A 27381-nucleotide genomic window follows, 5' to 3' on the forward strand; every position below is an offset into this window, starting at 1 on the left:
TATATATATATATATATATATATATATATATATATATATATAAATACAGATGCATACATATTTATCATATGTATATGTGCATGCATATATCATGTGGTTAGTTATAGATTTTAATAGAATAGTGATTTTTAATTAAAACATTATTTTCTTTAGGCAATTAATGATTATCTTTGAAAAATAAGTATTCTGCAGTTTTTTTCTATTAATAACAAAACATTCATATTGATGATTTCTTGCTACATTCTGTTCCAAGTGCAGTGAAAGTTAATTTATAACTGTCTCAGGAATTCTTCGGTTAAATGAATTTGAAACCAAAAAAAAAAATCTGTTCTGTCACTTCAGCCCAGAATATTTGACAAACCTTTACCACTTAGTATATCACAAATCACCTGACATGTTTCTCATTAAAAGTGAGGATGGTTGACCATTTCACTTTTCAAATTCTAAAAGCTTCACTGATACTGATCACTATGCCAATCACCAGAATACTTCACATCATCTAAAACTATCAATGAATTTATCATAAACCCACCCAGCATCTTGAGATGTAATTTTGAAAAAAATACTCCATATATTCAGGACCCAGTACATATCAACATGAACTATGTTTTTAGAACTTGGATTCCAGTATTTTTCTGTTAAGAAAAACAGACACTTATAAGAACTTCATCACTTACTTATTATTTTAAATGAAGTTATCAGTGAAATACCTCGACATCCGCTTTGTATTGCCACACATCAGGGAATATTATGAAATAAATTATTTTACAGTTCAAGGCCATAGTGAGTTTATGTACATTTACATACACAGCTATCCATTTATGCTGTAAAAGCATTCATGATCACCAAGTGAATAATTATGATAACCACAAGGACTGCATCCAAAGTACAAACCATTGCAGAGTTGCTTAGCTTTGTCACAACAGTTGTGTACAACTGGAGCCATCTTATCAGAGTTAAATAATAAGATCTACACTCATGTCTCACATGGTGTAGATATAAGCACTGTTCAAATCAACCTTCTGAATTACTCAGTTGGCCTAGTATATATAGAATTATCTATGGAAACCTCTCCTCTGACATTTTGCACAATTATTTTTGACAAGTAAGTGATAGTATAGGAACAGGAGAAATAGAAGGAGCAGACAAAGAGTAAGAGAATACAATAACTAACTGATTTAATTTTATGCAGCATGTCCCATACCACCCCTCGGCTAACCTGTATGATGCAGTCATGCTATATGTGGATGTACTCAGTGAAATGTACAAGGAAAACAAGACCAACAAGACCTTGCTTGAGATGGCCAAGGAGGGCAGTGCTATAATTGACAGGATCAAAGGCCGCAATTTCTCCAGTACGTATGTATATATATTTATGTGCTTGCATTTTTGTTTATGATAATATTACAGTTCATAAAAGTTCAAGTAGATATGTTTTTGGCTGAAGTGAGTTCTTTTTTATTCCCAAGTTAAATTTTGTGGCAAATAGGCTAGAGGTCATAAATGATTGGAGTGCATTTATACATGAATGTGTTACAATATTTAACCATATTAAATGTAGCATACAGGAAAAGAGCTATATTTGTGGTATCTTGTCTTTTATTCTCCAAATATCATACCTAGTTTCAAATTCATGTAGGGCTTCAATTTGGGCTCTATCATCTTGAGGCCATTCTATAACTATGTATCTATATGGAAAACTATATTTCTTTATATCTTGTTGACAAGGGGTCTTTTTTCAATTTGTTCCCATGACCATGAAGAAATTATAACAATATGATTCAACTCATAGAGTAGGTTAGGTTCATTGAGGTATGTTAGACTGGTTTACTCTGTGAATTAGAACTTGCAGTAGTAGAAAATATAGTCCTGCAAACCTGCCATTTATAACAGCTGATTGGCATACCAATGGCACCGTCAGTACCAAGCACCCAGCTGTTGAACTATGGGTTCATTAAACAAGTGCTATTTTAATACCACCATCAGCAGTGGGAATCTATTGTACAAACTTTGAAACTGTTGTACAGATTTCTCTCTGCTCTGTTACAAGTGTAGCATCTCAAATGAGAATCTCTATCTGGCCACTATACAGTGGCCGCGAAAAGTTTGGGCGCAAAATTATAGGCGCCCAAATTCTCCCCTAAACTCAAAACATGCGAAAAATACAACTTTCCACCCAAACTTTTCGCTATTTCTCAATGCTAGCGTTTGTACCCGTATTTAGCCGAGACAATACACACTACTTGGCAACTCTGTAGGCGCACTCGATGTCACGTGGAGTCAGTTTCTAAACATCTCTCACGGGGAGTAGTCTTTTTTTTGCGGTCTCTGTTTTTGTGTCTTGATATCTCCGTAATGGGAAGTGGTAAAGAGCTGGAAAGAGACACAGTTGTTACAATCATAACCCTCTATAAGGAGGGTTATAAGTGTAAAGATATTGCTACTCGTGTGGGAATTGGAGTGAGTCAAGTGCAAAAGTGGACCAAGAAATTTCGAGACGGAGGAAGTGACATCATTCCTACTCCAAAGCATCGCTCTGGTCGGCCAAGGAAGATATCAAATTGTACTTCTACGGTTCTAACTGCCTCCTACGGTTATTAGGAGGCAGTTAGAACCGTAGAAGTATGATTTGATATCTTCCTTGGCCGACCAGAGCGATGCTTTGGAGTAGGAATGATGTCACTTCCTCCGTCTCGAAATTTCTTGGTCCACTTTTGCACTTGACGCACTCCAATTCCCACACGAGTAGCAATATCTTTACACTTATAACCCTCCTTATAGAAGGTTATGATTGTAACAACTGTGTCTCTTTCCAGCTCTTGACCACTTCCCATTACGGAGATATCAAGGCACAAAAACAGAGACCACCGCAAAAAAAAGACTACTCCCCGTGAGAGATGTTTAGAAACTGACTCCACGTGACATCGAGTGCGCCTAAACAGAGTTGCCAAATAGTGTGTATTGTCTCGGCTAAATACGGGTACAAACGCTAGCATTGAAAAATAGCGAAAAGTTTGGGTGGAAAGTTGTATTTTTCGCATGTTTTGAGTTTAGGGGAGAATTTGGGCGCCTATAATTTTGCGCCCAAACTTTTCGCGGCCACTGTAGACTCTGTTCAAGGATACACTTCAAATGTGTAAAGTTTTCCCTGATTTTTTATGGGATTTCTTCTCTACTTTATCAAAGAATGAGACATGAATGGTCACATAATATTTATCACTTTACTTACAATTATTTTACAGCATCCTATCATGGGGTGAAGGAAAGTGTGCATGGAGTTGAGTGTGGCACTCAACCACTTATATAGGCATGCATGTGATTTACATGCATGAGTGCTACATGTCACTTATTATATAATTCTGTCTATATACTGAGAGCTTTTTCCTCCTCATAAGGGATGTTGCCAAGGCAGAGGCACATACCTATTCCCACCCATTTCACTCCTTTCCACCACCCCCTCCACCCCATCTAGAAGAAAAAAATGTACTGAATCCAAATGAATTTGGATTTAGACAAGGAAGATCATGTACAATAAACCTGATCTGCTTCTATTTGAGACTAATAGAAATAATACAAGAAAGGGATGGATGGGCAAACTGTGCCTTTCTAGACCTACAGAAAGCATTTGATAAAGTACCACATAAAAAATTATTGGAGTGGATGGAAGACTTCTTGACTGGGAGAAAAATAAGGGTAGTAATTAGAGACAAATACTCGAACTGGGAAGAAATGATAAGTGGTGTCCCGCAAGGGATTTCTCCCCGTCTTCTTCTCTGCATAAGGGGACAGAGAAGGGGGGTCGCTGATTTAATGAAGTGGCCTTGCTGTGGATGTGCTGTGTCTTGTGACACTGCTTCTGACCCAAGGCAGTGGACAAGATGCAGGGATGATCTGTCATCCAGGAGGTGCCAAGATAAGAGGGAGGGAAGAGGGTGAAGGGGAGTGGAGTGTGATAGGGATGGAATGGGTGGGGGTGGTTTTAATGCCTTTGTTTTTTTGGCTACCTCCCATGTAAGGGAGAAAAAAGCCTTTGGTGTATGTATATATGTAATAAGGCCAAAACTGGAGTACACAGCAACACTATGGACACCCACTACTAAAAAGAATATAAAGAAATTAGAAAGACAACAAAGAGCAACAACAAAGTTGGCACCAACTCTCTCCAAATTAACATACGAACAAAGATTGTCCAAATTGGAACTACCAACTCTGGAACAAAGAAGAGAAAGATTATTTATAGAATCATGAAAGGAATGGAAATCATAAATAGAGAAGATTTATTAAAATGGGACAACGGAAAAACAAGAGGACATGAAAATAAACTCAAAAAGGATAACTATAGAAGAGATCTGAAAAAAATAGCTTCTCACATAGAGTGGATACCTGGAATAAATTAGATAAGGAAACTGTGTGCAAACACTATTCAAGATTTTAAGAAAAAACTTGTTGTTGAAAGATACAAAGATGGGTCACCATGAGCATAGCTCCCTTTCTGTATAATACAACTAGGTAAATACAACTAGGTAAATTAAATGTTGGTTCAAAAGAAAATGCAGTGAGGGGAAAGATAGCATAGACAAAGCTTGGAAAAGATGAAGTAAAGATAAAAATCTGGAAAATGGCAAATAAATATCTAGCCTCTTCACTCCGGGGCACATCGCACATCTGGCAGCATTAGCTGCCAGGCTTGCAATGTTGTGTCATAATAATTGCATTATAAAAAATAAAGTCACTGCTCAATCGCTCATTCTCTTTCACCCGTGAATTTTGATAACCATAGAAAATATGATGAAGCCAGTTTAGAGAGAATGAGGGTCATGCAGGTACGACTACAATAAATATAATCAAGACACCAACGTCGGCATCATCGCGTACCCACTTGCTCCTCATGACACCTATGTAGGCATCACTGTATGGAAGTGGTTAAGCTATAGAAATGAATGTGTAAAAGTGCGCAGAGAGGAAAAAGGAAACTGCGAAAGAGACATTAATAAAAATTTAAAAATCAACCCAAATTATTCTATAGATATGTGAATGGTAAACTTAGAAATAAACAGGAAATGGTGAAACTATGCCAAGTAAATAGAGAATACACAGAAAATCTAGAAATGACCAAAGTCATGAACAATCACTTTAAGTCTATTTTCACTAGAGAAAAAATACAGCATTGTGATGAAGGAAGTGAAGTGCGATCTCCCCCATGAGGGAAATAATGATAACACAAAAAGAAATGATGGAGCCATTAATAAACCTTGACATTAGGAAATCACACAGCCCGGATGGAAGTACAAACTGGATACTAAAAGAATACAAAGAAAAATTAATAGACATGATATACAACATAATAAGTTGCCCACTCAAAGAAGGAAAAATACCAAAGGACTGGAAAAATGCCAACATTGTACCAATATATAAAGGAGGAAACAAAGAAGAACCAAGTAAATACAGAATGGTCTCCCTCACAAGCATTGCAGCCAAAATGTGTGAGAAAATGATCAAGAATAGATGGGTAAAACACCTGGAAGAAAACAGTACTGTTACGATATGCAACAAACCTTCTCATTCAAACTCACCAGTTCTATGGCTGCATGGGCCGTGATCTGGACTCCACGAGTGAATGGTAAATTAAACACTTGTTCGGGTCAGGAAAAAGGCAGTATTATCACTTTCTTGACGTTACTGCCTGTGAGGTGGGTATAGCAGGCCTGCAGGGACCACCCCCCTGCATCCCCCCACATATACCCTCTCTACTGCTACCCCCTACTTCTTTTCTGAATCACGCATCAATCACACATTACAAATCACATCACATCCAGACCAACCATTTGGGCACACTATGCAACACTCATTCATGTTCTTTCGCCACAGTACAATAAACCCAAGACAATTTGGATTCAGACAGGGAAGATCATGTGTTACAAATTTAATCTGTTTCTACTCAAGACTAATAGATATAATACAAGAAAGGGATGGATGAATTGATTGTGCTTTTCTAGACTTATAAAAAGCCTTTGACAAAGTACCAATAAAAAAATTATTACAAAGATTGGAAAACATAGGATGGATATAAGACAACCTATGAAACTGGATAGAGGATTTCCTGCATGGTAGAAAAATGAGAGTAGTGCTCAGGGAAGAGTGTTCAGGTTGGGTGGAGGTGATTAGTGGAGTTATACAGGGATCTGTATTAGCTCCAATAATGTTTGCTATTATGTGAATGAAATGGATGATGTGGAATGTTACATAAGCTTCTTTGCAGACGATGCTAAAAGGTTGAGGAAAGTGAAAACTGAAACAGATTGTGAATCACTACAGACCTAAACAAGGTTTGGAAATGGAGTCAGAAGTGGGAAGTGGACTTCAGCATTCAGAAATGTAGCATAATGGAGTTCAGAAAAAGGAAAGAAAAGAACATCAGGACCATATACAATTGGAACTAAGGAGGTAAAGAAAGTGGATCTAAAAAAGGCCTGGGAGTAATTATCTCAAATTCCTTGTCCTCTGATAAACAAATAAACAAAGTAGTCAGAGAATCCTATAACTTGCTAAGATCAATAAAAGTGGCGTTTACCTATTTAGACAAAGAAATTATTAAAGAAATATTTATCACACTAATAAGGCCTAGACTGGAGTGTGCTGCAACGTTATGGTCACCCAGTACCAAAATGAATATAAAGAAAATTGAAAGAATCCAGAGAGCAACCACGAAAAGGGCTCCTACACTTTCAAATTTGTCATATGAAGAGAGACTGGCTAAACTGAAGTTACCAACTTTGGGACAAAGAAAAGAGAGAGGTGACCTACTGACCATCTACATAATCATGAAAGGCATGGAAGTCCTTGATAGAGAAGACTTATTGAATTGGGACATGAGAAACATAAGAGGACATGGAATTTTTTTTTTTTTTTTTTAATGATAGTTATAGAAGAGGTTAAAAAAAAAAAAAAAAAAATTCACACAGATTAGTGGACACTTGGAATAAACTGGACAAAACAATAGTGTGTGCAAAAACCATACATAAATTTAAGAGCAAACGACACTGCAAGATACAAAGGTGGGACACCATGAGTGTAGCTCCCCTTCCCGTAAGATATAACTAGATAAATACCACTAGGTAAATACACAAAACATCCACACAAAAACATAGATACACTCCAGTCAATAAATAAGTTCTTCAAGACAGATAACCAAACACAATACTCCAACCCCCCCCAACATTAATTCCCAGAAAGAACCCTCCCAGACCTGATAAAAACCACACTGGCAAGCCTGCTGAAGACATTATCCATTATTAAAAAAAGTACTAACACAGAATAGGCCTGTCCACAGATTCAAACTGTCCCAGATTCAACCACCACACAAAGGACACAACAAAGCATCCAAAGAGCAACAACAAAGATGGCATCCACACATTCAGAATTGACATACAAACAAAGATTGTCCAAACTGGGACTACTAACCCTGGAACAAAGAAGAGAAAGAGGAGATCTGCTGTCCTTTTACAGAATCATGAAAGGCATGGAAGACCTTGACACAGAAGATTTATGAAAGTGGGACAAAAGAAAAACAAGAGGACATGAAAAGAAACTCAAGGATAGTTATAGAAGAGATCTGAAAAAAAAGTTTCCCACGCAGAGTGGTGGACATCTGGAACAAATTGGATGAAACAACATTATGCGCAAAAACCATAAAAGAATTTAAGAACAAATTAGATGCTGAAAGATACAAAGATGGGTCACTACAAGCATAGCTCCCTTCCTGTAAAATACAACTAGGTAAATACAATTCCCACACTTACAATTCCGAGACAACATAACATCACAAAATATTTTGCCTGAGTGACTTATCATTCCACCCAAAGGCTATTGCTGGTCACCTGAAGCCCACAGGTCTTCTGGAAGAGACCAGGGGCAAGTGATTTATTGGTTGCTCTTTGATTCATATTTGTCTAATGTGAATAATATTATTAATTATTAATGGTAGGCTTCCATTCTATTATTTATAAGTCATTGTTCTAGTTATAAAGGGGCAAATGATTTATTGGTTGCTCTTTCATTCATATTTGTCTAATGTGAATAATATTATTAATAATTATCAGTGGTAGGGATCCATACTATTATTTCTGAGCCATTGTTCTAGTTATAAGTAAATTTGGGTGTTCATACAGTTATTGTGTAGTTGCTGTGCTGGGTTACTATTATCAGGTCATCTGCATAGGTAAGTGCTTTGGTGTTATGTTCTGGATCTGGTGTTGGGTGATCACTTGTGAAGAGATTAGATAATAGAGGTGAGAGTATTGCTCCTTTTGGGATTTCAATGTATACTCTTGTAGTTAATTGTTAGTTACTTTGTAGTGATTGCTTGCTAAGAAGTTTGTTAGGTATTTTCTTGTCATTGTTGTGAATGTCTGTAGCTATGATGTTTTTTATAGTTTGTGTCTAGGAACAATAAATTACCTTGTGTATATCTATTGTTAGCATTACTATTCTTTCTGGTGGTTCTTTCTTCCTAAATCCCTCCAGCACTTGTGTGATATTTTTGAGAATTGTACATGTGGAATGGTCCTCCTTTGATTCATGTTGGTTTGGGGAGGTAGTATATTGGTAATGATTTTTTATTGATTTATTTATATATATTTTTTATTGTCCTTAAAATTAACTTGGTCAGTAGGATGCTGTGTTTTCTGGTAGTTTGGTCTTTATGTGATTATTATACAGTAAGCTATTTTCCAAGATTGATTGCATTTTGTACTATAACTAGTGGTTGAAAATATCAGTTAAGCCCTTTATTGCATTGGGGCTCAAGTGATTTAGGTGTATGTTCTGGGCCTCCTGCTTAGGATTTTTCACTTTCTATATTGCCACATGCAAATCTTAGAGAAAGATGTGTGTGTATGTGGGGGGTATCTGTGTCTAGTTTGATTTTTCATATATTTTTTGCTGTAGTTATTTTCATGCTATCTAGAGATTTGGGCTTGAAACTTGTTTTAAAAAATGTTTGTCGATGATAATGCATTGTTGTATCGTTGATAGTATTTTACTTGGATTGCTCTAAATTCTTCATGTGTAGGGAGTGATTCTATTTTTGTTTTTAATGTCTTTTTGTTATAATGGTATTTTATAATTTCTCACATTTGTTTGCTATTGATTTTACCATCTATTGTATAAGTGTCTTTTTCCCACTTTTCTTTCTTCTTTTGTAAATTAGCTCTATGATGTCTTTGTTTAATTGTTGTAGGAATTACTTTTTTATTCTGTATTTTTTTTTTTATAGCTTTTTATTTTTCTAGGGTAGTTCTCTGGTGTATATTTGGGTTTGTATTTTTCCTGTAACCTTTTGGAAAGCATGTCTTGCTAGATATCTGTATAGTCACTTTGGTCTGTGACAACGTTCTGCAAGTTCTGGTGCCAGCCCCATGCTGATCCTTCTCAACCATCATTCCATTTCTTGGAGGCATGGTTGGAACACCAAGTCTGGCACTAAACAAACCCTTCAAGACAGACTGCCAAACTCAGTTTCTACCAACACCCCTTGCCCACATAAAAAAAAACTTCCACATCTGGGAAGAACCACATTAACATATTTGCATTCAGGACAATATCCAGCATTGAAACAGTGCCAATATGAAATCAGCCTAACTAGATTCTGACTGCTGTAGTACAACCACCACACAGAGAAGAGAGAACACCCTATACTACTGTGCCCCACACTAACAATCCCTTGACATATATATACCAAGGTCTTTTTCCCTCTTATAAGGGAGGTAGCCAAAGTCAAAGGCATAAATCCACTCCTACCCATTTCATCCCTATATACTCCACTACCATTCACCACCCTTCCCTCCCTCCCTCCCTCTTTTCTTGGCTCCTCTGGATGACTGGTCATCCCTGCATCTTGCCCACTGCCCTGGTTCAGAAGCAATGCAGCAAGACACAGCACATCCACAGCAAAGATGTTTCATTTAATTGGTGACCCCCACCCTCTGTCCCCTCATACAGAAAAGGAGAAGACAGGTACCAAAATACCATTCACACATACTCCCTGACCTCCTATCACCCACCCACTCCCTTCCATGCATCACAGCATCATTTATACACAACCATTCTCCACTCACCCCTATCTTCTGTTTTCCCTTCCTCAACAGACATCCCCTCTTTCCCAATGCCCCTTTTACCCCATCCACCCATCTCATCCTTCGTTGCCCCCTCATGTTAACTCCATCCACCTCTGCCTTCCACACTTCTTTACTAATCCCTTGACAATAACACAATATATCATTCCTGAGTTACTCGTGAACCAGTCCAGAGGCCATTCCTGGATACCTTAAAGCAGCAGGTCTTTTGAAAGAGACTAGGCAGTGGGTTGATTGATTGATCTCAAAGTTCTTATCAAATTCTGTGTATTGTTACCAATTTGCTCTTTTGTAGTTTGTAAATGTTTTCTAGTATGGAGATTAGATTTTTTCATTTACCTGTAGTTATATAGTTATGTATAGTCGGTGGCTGACCAGGTTACAGCGTCATTACTTGCCAAGAAGATGGAGGTGATGGCAGTTTGAATCCTGCTGCAAACAAGTTAGACTAAGGGCATGGTTCTTTAAATTCTATGCTACAAAGTCCTTTGTAAGGGCACCATCCTAGCCTCCTGATAGGGGAAGATCACAATGTTAAACTGAATCAATAAAATCAATTATTGAGAAGTGATCTGATGGGAGGTCATGTATGGTTTTCCATGTTATTAGTGTTTGGAAGGAAAATTAATAAATTCTTCAGTCAGGGAAATTGCATGTTGGTTATGTTGAGGAGGTTGTCTGGTTGGGTGGCTATTGTAATTTAACATTTGGAGTTGGAAAATTGTTTTAGTGTTTTGTTTCCTCTTTGTTCTGCTCTTTGTGTTTAGCCAAATTGTGTGGTGTACATTCATAAAGGGTGAAAGACTGGAGGAAGTGGATAGTTTTAGATACTAGGGTGCGAATGTGGCTGGAAAGAGAGGAGTGGGGGTGGAGGTAGAATGTAGATTGAGAGAAGCGTGGATCAAAAAGTGTAATGAGAAATAGACATCTGGGAATGGATGCTAAGAGGAGGTTATATGAAGGAATGATTGTGCCAACAGCACTGTATGGGGCAGAAACATGGAACATAAGAGAGGAAGAGAGAAGGAGTTTGAATGTGTTTGAGATGAAATGTCTAAGAAGTATGATAGGGGTCACTAGGCTAGATAGAGTGAGAAAGGAGGAGGTGAGGAAGAGAACAGGGGTGGAAAGGGAGTTGGGAGATAGGGTTGATGAAAGAGTATTTGGATGGTTTGGACACATGGAAAGAATGAGTGAAGAAAGATTTGTAAAAGAAGTGTGGAAGGCAGAGGTGGAACGAGTGAATATGAGAGGGCGTCCAAGGATGAGATGGATGGATGGGGTGAAAGGGGCATTACAAAAGAGAGGAATGTGTGTGGAGGAAGGACGGGAGAGGACAGAAGATAGGGGTGAATGGAGAATGGTTGTATATGGATGATGCTGTGATCTATGAGGGGGAGTGGGTGGGGGATGGGGGGTGAGGAAGTATGTATGAGAAAAAATTTGATGCAGCCCAAAGGGATTTCTCCCTGTCTTCTCCTTTTCTGCATGGGGGGACAGAGAGGGGGGTCGCTGAATTTATGAAGCTGCCTTGTTGTGGATGTGATGTGTCTTGTGACACTGTTTCTGACCCAGGGCAGTGGACAGGATGCAGGGATGACCTGTCATCCAGGAGGTGCCAAGATAAGAGGGAGGGAGGAGGGTGGAAGGGAGTGGAATATATAGGAAATGGAATGGGTGGGAGTGGTTTCTATGCCTTTTTCTTTTTGGCTACCCCCCAAGTAAGGGGGGAAAAGCCTTTGGTATGTGTATGTACATTCATGTCACCTGCCATTATGTGGTTTGTGAGTTGAGAGGTTGGAGTTGAGGGTGGAGCTAATGTAGAGGGTATATATAAATATTTGTGATGTGCAGTTTTTTTCTCTATCTGTATTTGGATTGTGATTATTTTTGTTGTGTTTATTTATTTTTTCTAGAAGTGTATTAATGTTACAAGACCACCTTTGTATTAAGTATTGTCTTCCCTAACTAAACTATTCAATGAATATAGTGTGGATTGTGTTGTTAGTTTCCTGTATTAGTGGTATGTGTATGTTGCATTTACTTAATTGAAGTATATAGGAAAGGAGCAATTCTTGTTGGGCTCCATCTCCTATTCTCCAGTCTTTTATCATACCTAGTCTCAAATTCATATACAGCTCCAACTTTATCTATATCCTTGATTTCCATTGATCATATTTAGATTTGAACTTATAAATTGTTTGAGGTTGGGCTTTATTACCTTATAAAATATTTCACATATTTATGCATCTATATGGAAAACTGTATTTCTTCACATCCTTTAGACATGTGGTCTTTCTTAATTTGTTCCCATGACTTCTTATAGCTTTTTACATTTTTAATCAGGAGATCTCTCCTATCAGTGCAATCCCCTTAAGTGACCTGAATGCTATAATCATATCACCTTTCTCTTTGATCTTTCAATTTGGCAGACCCAGTACTTTTATTTTTTCCTCATGGTTTATCTTCCAGGCTGGAGACTAGTTTGGTTGCTGCCCTTTGTATTCTTTTGATCCTGCTTATATCCTTCACTCTGTGTGGGGGCCATACTACTGATGCACCTGTCCAGTCTTGGATGGATCAGGGTTTCTATGAGTTTTTTAATCCCCTCTTCATCCATGTAGTGAAATGCCACTTTAATCTTCTGCAGTAGTCCATATATTTCTTTTGCTTTTGTAATGGGTTCACTTTCCAAGAAATATTTTAAGCATGGTCTTTTACCATGGATAGGGTGGTGCAGAGGTAAAGGCAAGGGTAGGGCAGGGGACTGGAGATAGTTAAAGAAAATAGAGAAAAGTGGTAGGTGAGCCAGTTGTTGTTTGCTGATGACACTGTGCTTGTGGCAGGGTCAGAGGGGGGGATTAAGGGAGTTAGTGATGGAGTTTGGGAAGGTATCCAACATGAGAAATTTGAAAGTAGATATGGATAAAAACAAGGTGATGAGATTTACAAGGGTAGAGGAGTTTGAAGTCTAAAAGGAGTGAGGCTGGAGGAAATGGATAGCTTTTGGTATTTGGGGTTACACGTGTCAGAAAAGGGAGGAATGGAGGTGGAGATGAATTGTAGATTGAGAGAAGCAGGTAAGTGCCTTGGGGGATTAAAAAGTGTTATGAGAAATAGGCATCTGGGAATGGATGCAAAGAGGGATTGTATTAAGGGGTGATTGTGCAGACAACATTGTATTAGGCAGAGAGGAAAAGTTTAGATGTGTTTGAGATGAAATATCTGAGAAGTATGATAGGGTTTACAGTAGAGCCATAGGGATCAATGAGAGGATATCACGATTGTGTACGCAACTGGGATACCACTTTCTTGATCCTTGGTATCTCTTTTCCAGGTCTCTTCCATATAAAATTTCCCAGTTTGCATTCCGGAAGAATGTCTTTAGTTTTGCAAAGTCTGTTTTGTTGTACATCGATCTTCCTTTCCTATGCTTTTCATTCCTCTCCATGTCTATTTCTTCCTTTAGTACAGTTTCGATGAGTACATGGTCACTCTTTCCAATTGGTGTCTCGTACTGGACTTTATCCACTATTTCAGGTTCTGTTGTAAATATTAGATCTAGTTTCGATGGCTCTTCATTGTTTCTGTACCTTGTGTTTTCATGGACCCATTGGGTCATTGTGTACTCCATGGTCATGTCTAGCAGTACATTGCCCCACGAGTCATCTCCTCCTTGCACTGTCATGCTGTCCCAACAAATTTCTTTGCAATTGAAGTCCCCCATAATTACCAGATTACCCTTACCCATTAGTATCTCATTTAGTGATTTTCTTGTATCTTCTAGCATTTTTGTATGTTCGTTTTCTTTCCAAGCATTCGTTTTTGGAGGCACATAGGTTACCACAAACTTTCTGTTTTTCATATTCTTGCCTTCTACTTTTATCATGATCAGTTCAACATTACCTTTGCCCTCTGCAATTTTTGTCACCTTTAGGTCTTTTTTGGCCAAGAACATGATTCCCCCTCCCTGTTTCTTGTCCCTGTTTTTTATCCAGTAATTGTATAGACCTTGTCCAATAACGATGGATGGTATTTCACCTCTTAGTTTAGTCTCTACAATTCCCATTATGTCTGGTTTTGCTTCTAACAGATAATCATTGAGTTCGTTCAGTCCTGAAATTAGTCCGTCAATATTGGTATAGGCCACTTTTAATTTTCTTCCTTCTCCCTGGTTTCTTCTGTCCTTGGTTTTTTCGTTTTGATGTGCCATTGTCTTAATCTCAAGTCTATTACTCTCCACTGGAATTCTTTGCATTCTGTCTCCGCTCTCATCAAGTTTTTTCCTTTGCTTCTTCTCTTAGTGCCCTTTCTTTTTCTAATTCCTCAGTACTCATTTCTCTTTTTATCCATATCTTATTGTACTTTTCACTCTTTGCCAAGTTGCCTACTTTTTCAAATATGTCTTCTACTACCATTTGTGACCTTAGTTTTATCTTTAGAGGTCGATTCCTATCCTTAGTATAGCGACCGATTCTATAAGTCTCTTCCAGGTCTATGCCTGAATCTCTGTCTCCCCCCTGAATTTCATTTAGGATTTCTACTGCTGTCTCTTTTTCTTCTTTTTCCCTCATGTACCTCGCCAATCCTTGTTTTTCCTTTAGTCCATACACCACAATACATTTTTTCCTATCTACTGTATCCCTGACCCAATTTGCTTTTTTGTTAATCACTTGTATGATTGTGTCTTTTGCATTATCCTGCATTTGCTGCTTGACTATTTCTTTGAAAGCAATTTCCTTATTTTCAATGTTTTCCTTCCACTTCTTAATTTCCTGGATACTATCCCCACCTAGGTTCTTTTCAATCTTTTGTGTCAATTCTTGTAATTTATTGTTCACCTCCTGCTTTAGATTTTCGCTATTGTTATTATCATTAGTTTTCTTCTTTTCATTATCATTCTTCAGTTCATTTATATCCCTTTTCATTTCTTTAATCTCGTTTGTAAGATCCAAGTTGGTTTTTCGTAGGTCCGAAATTTTGTGGTTCGCCTGAGCTAAGCAATCTATTAATCCAATAACCTCTTTTCTTAAGTCCATAATTTCATTCTCCCACCGAATCCTATTTTTGCTCATATCTCTCTCTATCTCTAATAATCTACTGAAGTTCTTTCTTTCATACTTACTAAATCCTGGGAAATCATTATCATTATAACACGTGTTGGAGTAGTGTTTGTTTACATCGCGGTTCAATAGACTGACGCCAGATGGCTCTGATTCGTGACTGGCTTTCGAGTCGTTGTTTTCATTCATTTTCGCTAAATCCGAGTTAAAACAATTGACTAGCACTACAGAGATATCATTTCGGGTACTCACGATCACTCCCCACCCCTACAATACAAACCAGGTTTCCTTTTTCGTCGTAAATCCTCTTCTTCTTGGTCGCGCGACGATGACGACAACGACGACGGAGATGTTTACGGTGTCATGACCTTTATGCTTCTGATGGGATCCACCTTACTCGCAGAGGCAATGATGTTCTTACAAACCTCATTGTGGGAGTTTGTAATGAACTAGTTCCTTTTTTGGGGTAGGAACTCAAAGGGAAGGGGAAGTAGAGTGTATTGGGGAAAACAGAGTAGGGTATAGTAATAATGTAGAGTAATATGTCAGTGTAGGACAAAATATTTAAGGATGTAATGTCGGGAGAGGACAAAATATTACACTAGGATGTAATGTCAAAGGACAAAATATCACTATGGGATATATTAATAGTGGGGGACAAAAATATCATGATGGGATATAATGATAGGGGAGGAAAAAATATCATGATGGTATACAATGATAATAGAGAACAAAATATCATGGTAGGATATAATGTCAGTGGACAGAATATCATTTTAGGAAGGGATGCTGGACAGAATGTCAGCGAACGATGGGTGGCCGGTGTGGAACGCGATGACGTAGTGGGGCAAAGTGTACACAAGAGATCAAATGACCGAGAAGGACCAGATGTCCATGATGGGGCAAATGTCTATGAGACATTGAATGTCAGTAATGTACCTAATGTCATTATAGAGCAATGTGTCAATAAAGAACAAAATTATAATGTAAGGCATCATGTTGAAATACAAAACGTGTCGAAAAGAAATGGTCATGAGTTTCTTAATACCATGTACTTTAATGCTCGTAGTATTAGGAATAAATTTCAAGAAATACAAGCATATGCCAAAAGTGAAAATCTCGATATGATAGGAATAACTGAGACATGGTTAATTGGTAAAGAGTTTGAAGCTGAATTTAATATTGTGGGATTTAAACACTTTCATCAGGATAGAAACCACAAGAAAGGTGGGGGTGTTCTGTTGTATGTTAAAAGCAATGTCCATGCCTGTGTTTTAGAGAAAGTAAAACAGGATGCATATGATAGTTTGTGGGTAGAATTAACCCAAACAAATGGACAAAAAATTAATGTAGGTGTAATATATAGGCCAAAAACATTATCATTAGCAGATGACAAACTGTTGTTTCAAGAACTGTCTAGTTTCTGCAACTGGGACTTATTGATAATGGGTGATTTCAATTTTACTGACATTGATTGGATGACCCTTGAACATGGCCATATAGGTAGTCACTTGATAGATTTTCTTGGTGACAATTACTTAGGGTGCCCACAAGACATGGAAACTTACTCGATCTATTGATCATTAGCCATGAAAGCATGATAGCTGATGTGGAGGTTGGTGAAATTATTGCAAATAGCGGCCACAGTTTAGTTAGATTCAAACTGCTAAAAAAATTTAGAATAGATACATGTGCATCTAAAATACCCGATTTTAGTAAAGCTCAGTTCATAGGACTATGTCAGGAGCTTCAGCTTACAGATTGGGAGGCAATCTTAAGCGAAAGACCTGTAGATCAGATGTGGGAAATATTTCAAAATACATTTACTAAGATGATTCATACTTACATCCCGTTTAAGGACAGATGCCCCCCAAATCAGGCCTGGCCAAAATGGCTCGACAAAGAAACTGAAAAAAGTATTGCTAAAAAAGAGACAGGCTTATAGAAAATACAAGTGCTCAGGTGCATCTAATGACTATCAAAGTAATGTAATAATAGAGAGAGATTTAAAAAAGACAATAAAAAATGAAAACAACAATACAAAATGAATATCGTTGATAAATCCAAAGAGAATCCCAAAGAATTCTACAGTTACATTAGAGATAAAAAGGTTATTAGGAATCACATTTGCCCACTATTATCTGCTGATGGTCAACTTGAGTAGTCAAACGAAGGAATGTGTAATATTTTAAACTACTATTTTAGTGAACTCAAAACTGAAACCTTTGAAAAATCTAGGGTAAACTTACTATGGTAAATATAACAAAATAAGAAATTAAAAGGTGTATAGAGAAACTCAAAATTAATAAAGCACCAGGGCCTGACAGTTGGCATCCAAGAATCTTAAAGGAAATTAAAAATGAGATTGTTGTTCCATTAGAAATTATTTTCAAAAAATCCATCATATCCGGAGATGTCTCAAGAGAATGGAAGCTAGCTAACGTCACTCCAATATTCAAAAAAGGTAACAAAAAGAAACCAAATAACTACAGGCCTATATGCTGGACTTCAATCATGGGAAAAAGGATAGAAACTGTCATCAGAAATGCTATCGAACATCATTTAGAAAGTAACTGTTTGATAAATGATAGCCAGCATGGATTCAGACGGAAACATTCTTGTGTGACTAATTTACTCGAATTCTACAACACAGTCATCTCAAGTTATGACAAAAGAAACAATATAGATTTAATATATCTAGACTTTACAAAAGCTTTTGATGCTGTCCCCCATGAAAGACTACTTACTAAATTAGCTTCACACGAAGTGGCAGTCTATTAAGTTGGACTAGAAATTGGTTGAATGATCAAAAACAGAGTTGTTTTAATTGGCAAAACTTCTAGATGGAAAAATGTTACGATTGGAGTTCTTCAAGGTTCCGTTCTTGGGCCACTTCTATTCATAGTATATATAAATGATATAGACCACAGACTAAAATCTATTGTCTCCAAATTTGCTTATGATACAAAATTGTGCGCGATGGCAAATGATCACTTCAATTAGATATTCAAGAAGATTTAGATAAATTACAGAAATGGTCTGAAAAATGACTAATGCAAGGTTATGCACATAGGTAAAAATAACAGTAAGTACGATTACAAGTTATTTGAAAATTCATTAACAAAAGTGGATAGTGAGAAGGATCTAGGGGTAATTATCAGTAATGATCTCAAATCATCTAAGCAGTGTATTTCAGTCTCTGAGAAAGCAAATAAGATTCTAGGACTGATAGCGCGATCTTTTGACTTCAAAAGCTCATCTTTCATTAACAAACTATATAAATCATTAGTTCATCCACATTTGGAATATGCTGTTTCTGTATGGTCACCAAATCTCATTAAAGACATTGGTAGATTGGAAAAAGTACAAAGAGCCACAAAACTGATTCCAAATATAAAAAATAAATCATACAAAAATTGACTGAAACATATGAATCGGTTTTCCCTAAAAAAAGCATAGACTCAGAGGTGCCTTGATACAGTTATTTAAGATTCTAAAGGGGATTGACAACATCAAAAGTGACAAAATTCTTACACTGAATGAGAATTCGAAAAGAAATGATGGTCTCAAGCTGTCAGGAAATAGATTTAATTTGGAAGTGGGTAGAAACAACTTTGCCAACCGTGTAGTTAATGAATGGAATAAACTTCCTGCAGAGGCAGTGCACTGTAGTTCAGTTCGAAGCTTTAAGATTCATTTAGATAAACATTTAAGCAAGATGCTGTAATGACTGCCATTTATTTTATATTATTTGATTATTTGTTATTTGTCTGTTTATTATTTGCTTGATTTCCATTTATAATTATTTATTTGTCAGTTTATTATTATTTACTATTTACCTGTTTGTTTATCATTTAACTATAGCTATGTATTGTTTATTCTATTTATTATCATTTATATTATAATTTTTTTATTTTATCTATTTTTTTATCATTTACATATTTTTTTCGCATCCGACCTAGATATAGACCATAAGGTCTCCTGTCGGCATGCTCCGTCTTTGTAATCCTTTGTACTAGGTTGGATAGAGTGAGAAATGAGGTGAGGAGGAGAGTGGGAGTGGAAAAGGATATGGCAGATAGGGGTAATTAAAGACTATTGGGATTGTTTGGACACGTAGAAAGAATGAATGATGAAAAATTAGTAAAAGATGTGTGGAAGGCAGAGGTGGAGGGAGTGCACTTGAGGGGACGACAAAGGTTGAGATGGATGGGATGAAGGGGGTGTTGAGCAAGAGGGAAATGTCTGTTGAGGAAGGAAGGGAGAAGGCAGGAGATAGGGATGAGTGGAGAGTGACTATGTATAGTTGCTCAATTGCTATCACCTCCAGGACTTTCTTGGTATTTACCTTATTTTCTGCCTGCATCCATTTTTCTAGGTCACTCCTTATATTTCTGGCTAGATCCATATATCCATGACATATCTTTCCTATCTTCCCTGAATAACTTTCTGAAATACTCTGGGGAAATCTCATATACCTTTAGTATTTCACTTTTAATCTGATCATAATCAAAAGTGACATCTCTATCAAATATTGTGTTGTACACACTTAAGGCTTTTGGAGTTAAATTAGATCTTATCACTGACCAGAGGTCTCTCTTCCATCCTACCTGTTTGGCTAAACCTCAAATGAAGAAAATAATAATTTTAGATCCTTTTCTGTAAATTTGGGGATAAGATGACTTGTATTTATGATACTGTCTACTACACTTCCTTCAACTCATTCCCGTTGACTGTTGCATAGGCTGTCCTGCTCCAACCCTACTCATTTCCCTTTTGGTCTCTGTCCCTCTTCTAGGATAAAGCTCACTGCGTGATTCAGCTCTAGGGTCCCTACTTATTCTAACTCCACTCATACCATCTACTATGTCATATATCTACCTCTTTCCTGTGGAAGTCTTTCATCTGTAACTCTTACCTTCCTCCATGATATATCTCCCTCTTATCCTTGGCAATCCTTAATCTACCCAGTTTTTTCTCCTGTCATCCTCCCCATTGTAATATCTGCCCCTTACCTTTGGGAATTCCTCAAAGTAGCACAATTCTGACCTGTCTGTGGGTAATTTTGTTGTGTCTTATCCCACTTTTAAATCTGTTCTCCTCCATGTGCAAAAACCATACAAGAATTTAAGAGCAAACTAGATGCTGAGAGATACAAAATCAGGTCACTACAAGTATTGCTCCCCTTCCCATATAATACAACTAGGTAAATACCTAACCTAATTTCATTCCTGTTATCGTCTGTGTCATAGTGCCTGTTCCTTACCTGTGGGAATTCCTCAAAACCATGAAATTCTGCTCTTTGTCTTTGATTTCATCATCTATTCTGCCCTCACTGATACTACCTCTCACATTATGATACCTGTCACTTCCGTCCTCTCTTGCCTCATGATATCTGCCATTCCTATTTCGTTCTGATTACGCGTCATAGACATAGTATCTCTCTCCTATCATTCCTTATGTCATGATATTCCTCTCTCCAGTCATCTCTTATATTACAATATCTTCCTCCTACCTGTGAGAATCCTTTGAAGTCATGACTAATTTCAGAGCTGATTGAAGTGTTTGAATGTGGCATCTTTTTTAGAGGGTTATAATTACCTTTGAATGTAATATATATATACATATATATATATAATATATATATATATATATATGTATATATATATGTATATATGTATGTATATATATATATATATATATATATATATATATATATATATATATATATATATATATATATATATATATATGCACAAATTTCACAAGTCACACGCGAATCACAAATATGCAGAGTCCACTAGGAAAAGGAAAAACACACGGAGTCCGAGCGCTTTCGTGATATATTCACATTATCAAGGAGTACAGAAAGATGAGAACAAAAAATGGAGATACAGAGTATAAGTAGGACAAGAGAGACATTTACCCTCCTCTCCGAAGCCTGAAAGCTCAGGTTGGGTCACTCGGTGAGGTCGTGGAAACATATTATTATTACATTAACTTTTAAAATATGTACTATTTATATTACTGACAATATATGGATCTAATTTATATAATCCTAAACTATTATTAATGAGTTGGTCATAATTGCATTTGATAATTCCTGACTCTATGATATTTCTTTCTGTTATATTCTTACATTGTATAATTTTTGAAGCATTCACCGAAAACCAACCAATGTCAACGCGTATATACATTACTATTCAGCCCACCATAATAGAATTAAACAGTCAGCATTTTCTTCCATGTTCCTTCGTGGCCTGCGCATCTGCAGCCCAGAATTTGTGGATGACGAAATTAACAAAATTTACGACATCGGAACACAGTTGAGATATCCCAAATTCTTTTTGGACAAATGTTTCAAAAAAGCAAAAAGGACATTTTACAAAGGGGAACCAAAACAAAAGTTTGAGAAAAAGAATTTACTTGTACTTCCTTTTAATGAAAATCTTATAGAGATTCCTAATATTCTTAAAAATTTCAATGTAAATGTAGCCTTCAAGAACAACACAACTCTAAAAAATCTTCTCATAAAGAATTCCCCTGACAATTCTACAGGCTGTGTATATAAAATATCTTGTAGTAAATGTGACAAATATTATGTAGGTCAAACAGGAAAAGAATTAGAGGTTAGGATTAAACAGCATAAAAACAGCATAAAAAAGGGCCAAGAATCTAGTGCACTTTTTAAACATGTTTGTGAATTTGACCATCCAATTGACTGGAAAAATGCTTCAAAAATTATACAATGTAAGAATATAACAGAAAGAAATATCATAGAGTCAGGAATTATCAAATGCAATTATGACCAACTCATTAATAATAGTTTAGGATTATATAAATTAGATCCATATATTGTCAGTAATATAAATAGTACATATTTTAAAAGTTAATGTAATAATAATATGTTTCCACGACCTCACCGAGTGACCCAACCTGAGCTTTCAGGCTTCGGAGAGGAGGGTAAATGTCTCTCTTGTCCTACTTATACTCTGTATCTCCATTTTTTGTTCTCATCTTTCTGTACTCCTTGATAATGTGAATATATCACGAAAGCGCTCGGACTCCGTGTGTTTTTCCTTTTCCTAGTGGACTCTGCATATATATATATATATCACAACAAAGATATGTCGTAGCACATATGTAAAATAATACTGATGACCCACTTTCGGAGAAGAATAAGCGAAGATATAGAGATCTGTATATTTCGATCACTTACTGTGATCCTCTTCGGCAGATATGAGTTACAAAGTACAGAACAATGTGTATTTATAGTAAAGCAGTGAGGTAGCATGAGGGGACGAGGCTCAGGTCAACACGCCCGGCACGCATGCTCGCATCTTGGTGGCTCAGGTCACATGACCGGCGTAGCATGGGCCTTGGTGATTTTTGTCCACCGCTAATGTTGATGGTAACATTTTATTTATGGCAAAAGAAGAAATACAGTCTGGTGACCATTGACCATGGGAAATGTTATAACATTTCCCATGGTCAATGGTCACCAGACTGTATTTCTTCTTTTGCCATAAATAAAATGTTACCATCAACATTAGCGGTGGACAAAAATCACCAAGGCCCATGCTACGCCGGTCATGTGACCTGAGCCACCAAGATGCGAGCATGCGTGCCGGGCGTGTTGACCTGAGCCTCGTCCCCTCATGCTACCTCACTGCTTTACTATAAATACACATTGTTCTGTACTTTGTAACTCATATCTGCCGAAGAGGATCACAGTAAGTGATCGAAATATACAGATCTCTATATCTTCGCTTATTCTTCTCCGAAAGTGGGTCATCAGTAATATATATATATATATATATATATATATATATATGACACGGCACTGATATGTAAACACAGGTAGCAAAAGTGCTCTGTTTCTAAGATTGATCATGTTTTTAGTTGCTCGCCGACCTAATGTTTCTACTTTTTCTTCTAATTTCCTATTGAGTATTTTAAACACCAATTTCTTTATCCAGTGAAGAAGAAAATTGATCCTGGAGAGGAGGCCCCCATTTATATGTCATGAACTAGACTCTGTATTTGAGTTGGTGCTTTGAATCATAAACCATGACCCGAGCATTTCCTACAATCCATATTCTAGAACATCTATTTAGCCTCTTTTAGATCATTTAAATCTCACTGGGGTTAAGAAAAAGGTGGAGCTCAATTACTTAATTTATTTACATAAATTAGAATTTGCCTTCAACTTACGATAAAGTTCAGTGTGAATAGAGTGCAAGCTTGCACAGTAATCATGGGGCCCAAAAAATACCTGCGCATCTTTTTATAGCGGTCATACAACACCATTGCCATGACACAGGTGTCAATGTATGCTGATGTAACCTTTCCTATCACTATCTGCCAGCTCCACACAATTTATCTGTTTATTTTTGTGTGAAGAAGGCTCACAAAATATCAACTACTACTCATCTAAAACACATAAGTGTGGGGGGTGTAGAGGTGAGGGCCCTACTTCGAGTCATCATCTTGATTTACGTGCCCTTTGACCTCTGAGGGTGGGAGGCTCCGATTGTGTAGTCCTCTGCTGTCAACTTGCAAATCCCCTGCAACCTGGATGACAAAATAAGATACTCATGTCTACAACTAGAAACCTTTCTCTACATTCTTAGGTAAACCCACACATTTTACAATATACCTAGAGAGCGGGCACTGTGGCTCCAGCCAAGATGTGGCTTAACAACCCACGTCCTTTGTTTGTTATGTCTGTGTCCTTTGTCAGTGAAATGTCATGGAACATGACAACTTGGTGGCAGTATTTTTTTCCCTTACCACAGGGTTAGGCGAAGAAAGGAAATGAATATTCATAGAAATGGTACAGGACAGTAACAAGAGGGGGCGAGGACAGCATAATGGAGGGACAGTTGCAGTATAATAAAGTATCATCATTTCTCTATGAACATTGGTTTCCTCTACCACAGAAAAAATTATGTGTAGTTCTGGTCCATAGGGGTACCCCATATAGCCCCTAAAGTATCAGGTGCATGATACTTAGCAACTTTTAACCCCACAATAACATGCAGCCAATACCCCAGATCCATAAAACCCCAAAAGACATCCTTACCTTTTGCCAAAAACATCTCTCACAATTGTCTTATTATGAAATTTTGATCCATACATCCTCTTCCTTTCCTAAATCCACAGTTTTACCCAATCACTCCCTTACTTCCCATCTTATCCTCTCAGTTAACACTACCCACATATTAACTCCTTGAATACGATGGCACCTATGTAGGCATCATGAGGTGTGAGTGAGTATATGAAGATGCCAGCCTGATTATATTTATTTTGTAGTTGTAGCTGAGTGATACTCTTGTTCTGTGAACAGGCTTGGTCACTTTTTCAGTGTTACAAACATTTTGGGTGAAAGAGAATGAGTATAACAGCTGTAACTTTATATTCTATAATGTGCGTATTGTGATGCATCATTATATACATCAGGCAGCTTATTTGCACGTGTATATTGGACTTGTATTGAAGAGGTTAAGGACCTGTTGTTGGGGATAAAAAAAAAAAAATGGAAACCATCATGAACACACACTTTAGGAAACAAAAAGAAACTAATAAATATATATAAACAGCTCATAAGAACCACCCTTGAATTCCACAGCATGATTTCCAACAATCAGCAAAATAAACATAAACAACTTATAAACACAACAGAATGGAGCATTGATAGTAATAAGAGGATGCACCACAACCACCCCTATAGGACACCTGCACTTACAAAAAAAAAAAAAAAAAAATTACCTCTTTCTCTACCTGACTCACCCCCTACAGTCTTTTCACTTCTTTCCAAAACATCTTTTCAGAATTCTTGATCAAACTCCTACTTCATTTTACACTTACCCTCTTTCACCTTTCTATACCACTCGTATGCTTCCTTATTTCTAGTTGGCAACCAATCCTCTTTACTCCCCCCCTATTGCTACCTCTCCTATTTCCTCCCATCCTCCTCATACCACATACCAACTCTGCAAACTGTATCCTTTCCTCCATGAATCTTCTCTCAGTTTCTGTTATTCTTTCTCTTTATTCTTTTCATTCAATTTGTTTATCTGTAGCACTTCTCTCCCTTCCTTTTCCCTTTTTTCCACTTTTCTTTCAGTTTACCTTCGATCAGATAACGATCTGAGAATCCCCTCCTCGCTGCCCTGAAAACATTTACATCCAGAACTCTTCCAGTCTCTCCTTTGGATTTCACTAAGTAGTCCATTAATACTATTTCAACCACCCTCCCCTCCACCACCCTTTTCCATGTGTACTTATGTTTATATCTCTCTTTGAACACTATGTTTTGTATCAGCAACTCTCTAAACACATTTCTAATATTTTCTCTCCACCATAATTCTTATCTGATACCCTGAACTTCCCTACTATTCCATTCCTTGGCTCATCTCCTAGTACATACTCCTCCCATAATTCTCTACAGTCATTCAAGTAGCTCCAAATAAAAAGACTCCCTCTTCACTTTACTTTTCTTATTACCAAGACTGCACTTACAAAAACCAATAGCTCCCATCCTAATTTCACCTTTTCCTACACACTTCCCTCAAATTCACCATGCACTTTCTAGTCTCATCACTTAACCTCTTCCATACGGTGCCGCCTACGTAGGCGGCATGAGGAGCAAGTGGAGATACGCGAGGCTGCCATATCGGCGTCTTGATTATATTTATTGTAGTTGTTCCTGTGTAACTGACATACTCTCTAAACTGGCTTCATCACATTTTCTATGGTTATCAAAATTCATGGGTGAAAGAGAGAACGATCGATATAAGCGGTGACTATTTTTTATGGTGCGAGTATTATGACGCAACATCGTACGTCTGGCAGCTAATGCTGCCCGTGAGATTTTGGCCCGGAGTGAAGTGGTTAATAGTAGGACCACTCCCAACTTCCCTTGGGCACTCATCAATCATGACATCCTACCCACTACACTTACAGACATTCATCCTTTTCTCTCAAATTAGTTTTACTTTATACCAATATGTCCATCTTCTTTCTAACAGATATACCACATATCTGTTCCCATACCACAATCCTGCACATTAAATGACCCAATTAATATGGTTCTGGTTGGAGTTCTCCCAAAAAAAAATTTGTCTTGATTATTTGTAGGAGGAAAATACAGAATGGAGGATCCCGGCTCCCCTCATTCCATCCCATTTAGTCACCTCTTATGTCATCAGGAACAAATGGACCAAACATTTGGAAGATAACAAATGGACCAAACATTTGGAAGATAACAAAATAATAAACCCCAAACAATTTGGTTTTAGAAGTGGAAGATCGTGCACCACAAATCTAATTTGCTTTTACTTGAGATTAATTGAGATAATACAAGAAAGGGATGGATGGGCAGATTGCACCTTCTTGGATTTGCAAAAAGCATTTGACAAAATACCACACAAAAAATTAATAAGTAAAATTGAAAAAAATAGGAGGAATTCAAGGCAAACTGTTGAAATGGATGAAGGATTTCTTAACTGGGAGAAAAATGAGAGTGGTACTTAGAGACAAAAATTCGAAATGGGAAGATATGAAAAACGGCATCCCACAAGACTCTGTTTTGGCTCCTTTAATGTTTGCCATATACATAAATGATATGGATGAAGAAGTAAATTGTTACATGAACTTTTTTGCTGACGATACCAAATTACACAAGAGAGTAAAAACAGAAGATGGAGCCGGAGATATGAGCTGAACCTCAACATAAAAAAATATAGCATAATGGAATTTGGAAAAGGTAAAAATAGAGTTTTGGGACAATTTATAAGATTGGAAACAGAGAAGTAAAAAAAGTCAACTCAGAGAGGGACCTTGACACCTGACAAACATGTAAATAAATTATTAGGAGAGACTTACAACTTATTAAGATCAATGAAAGTGGCCTTCGATTACATAGATGAGATGGAAAAAAGAATAATTGTTACATTGATAAGACTGAAATTAGAATATGCTGTATCAATGTGGGCACCTAGCACACAAAAAAAAAAAAAAAAAAAAAAAAAAAAAATAGAAACCCACACTGTCAAATTTGACATATAAACAAAGATTGGAGAAATTACGGTTGTCAACACTAGAACAGAGAAGGGAAAGAGGCGATTTGTTGATCAATTTCAGAATTATGAAAGGGATGGTAGTTCTCGATAGAGACGACC

At 37.1% G+C, this 27381-nt stretch overlaps 1 protein-coding gene across 6 annotated transcripts in view; it reads left to right on the forward strand.

The window, feature by feature from the left end:
• The window catches only part of LOC143030942 (receptor-type guanylate cyclase Gyc76C-like), a 236981-nt gene that overhangs the window by 37364 nt on the left and 172236 nt on the right, over positions 1-27381 (forward strand). For 2 of the 6 annotated variants that reach the window (XM_076194229.1, XM_076194228.1), the window contains exon 2: positions 1193-1355. In XM_076194229.1, the coding sequence (XP_076050344.1) occupies positions 1235-1355 (121 nt within the window). In that variant the 5' untranslated portion in view covers positions 1193-1234. Of the gene's footprint in view, positions 1-1192; positions 1360-27381 lie in introns of those variants that run through there. The other 4 variants (XM_076194230.1, XM_076194232.1, XM_076194233.1 and 1 more) reach the window with 4 other exon arrangements.

The sequence above is a fragment of the Oratosquilla oratoria genome, chromosome 12 (assembly GCF_046742065.1).
Source record: "Oratosquilla oratoria isolate Oo_2021 chromosome 12, ASM4674206v1, whole genome shotgun sequence".
In the NCBI taxonomy this organism is placed as follows: Eukaryota; Metazoa; Arthropoda; class Malacostraca; order Stomatopoda; family Squillidae; genus Oratosquilla; species Oratosquilla oratoria.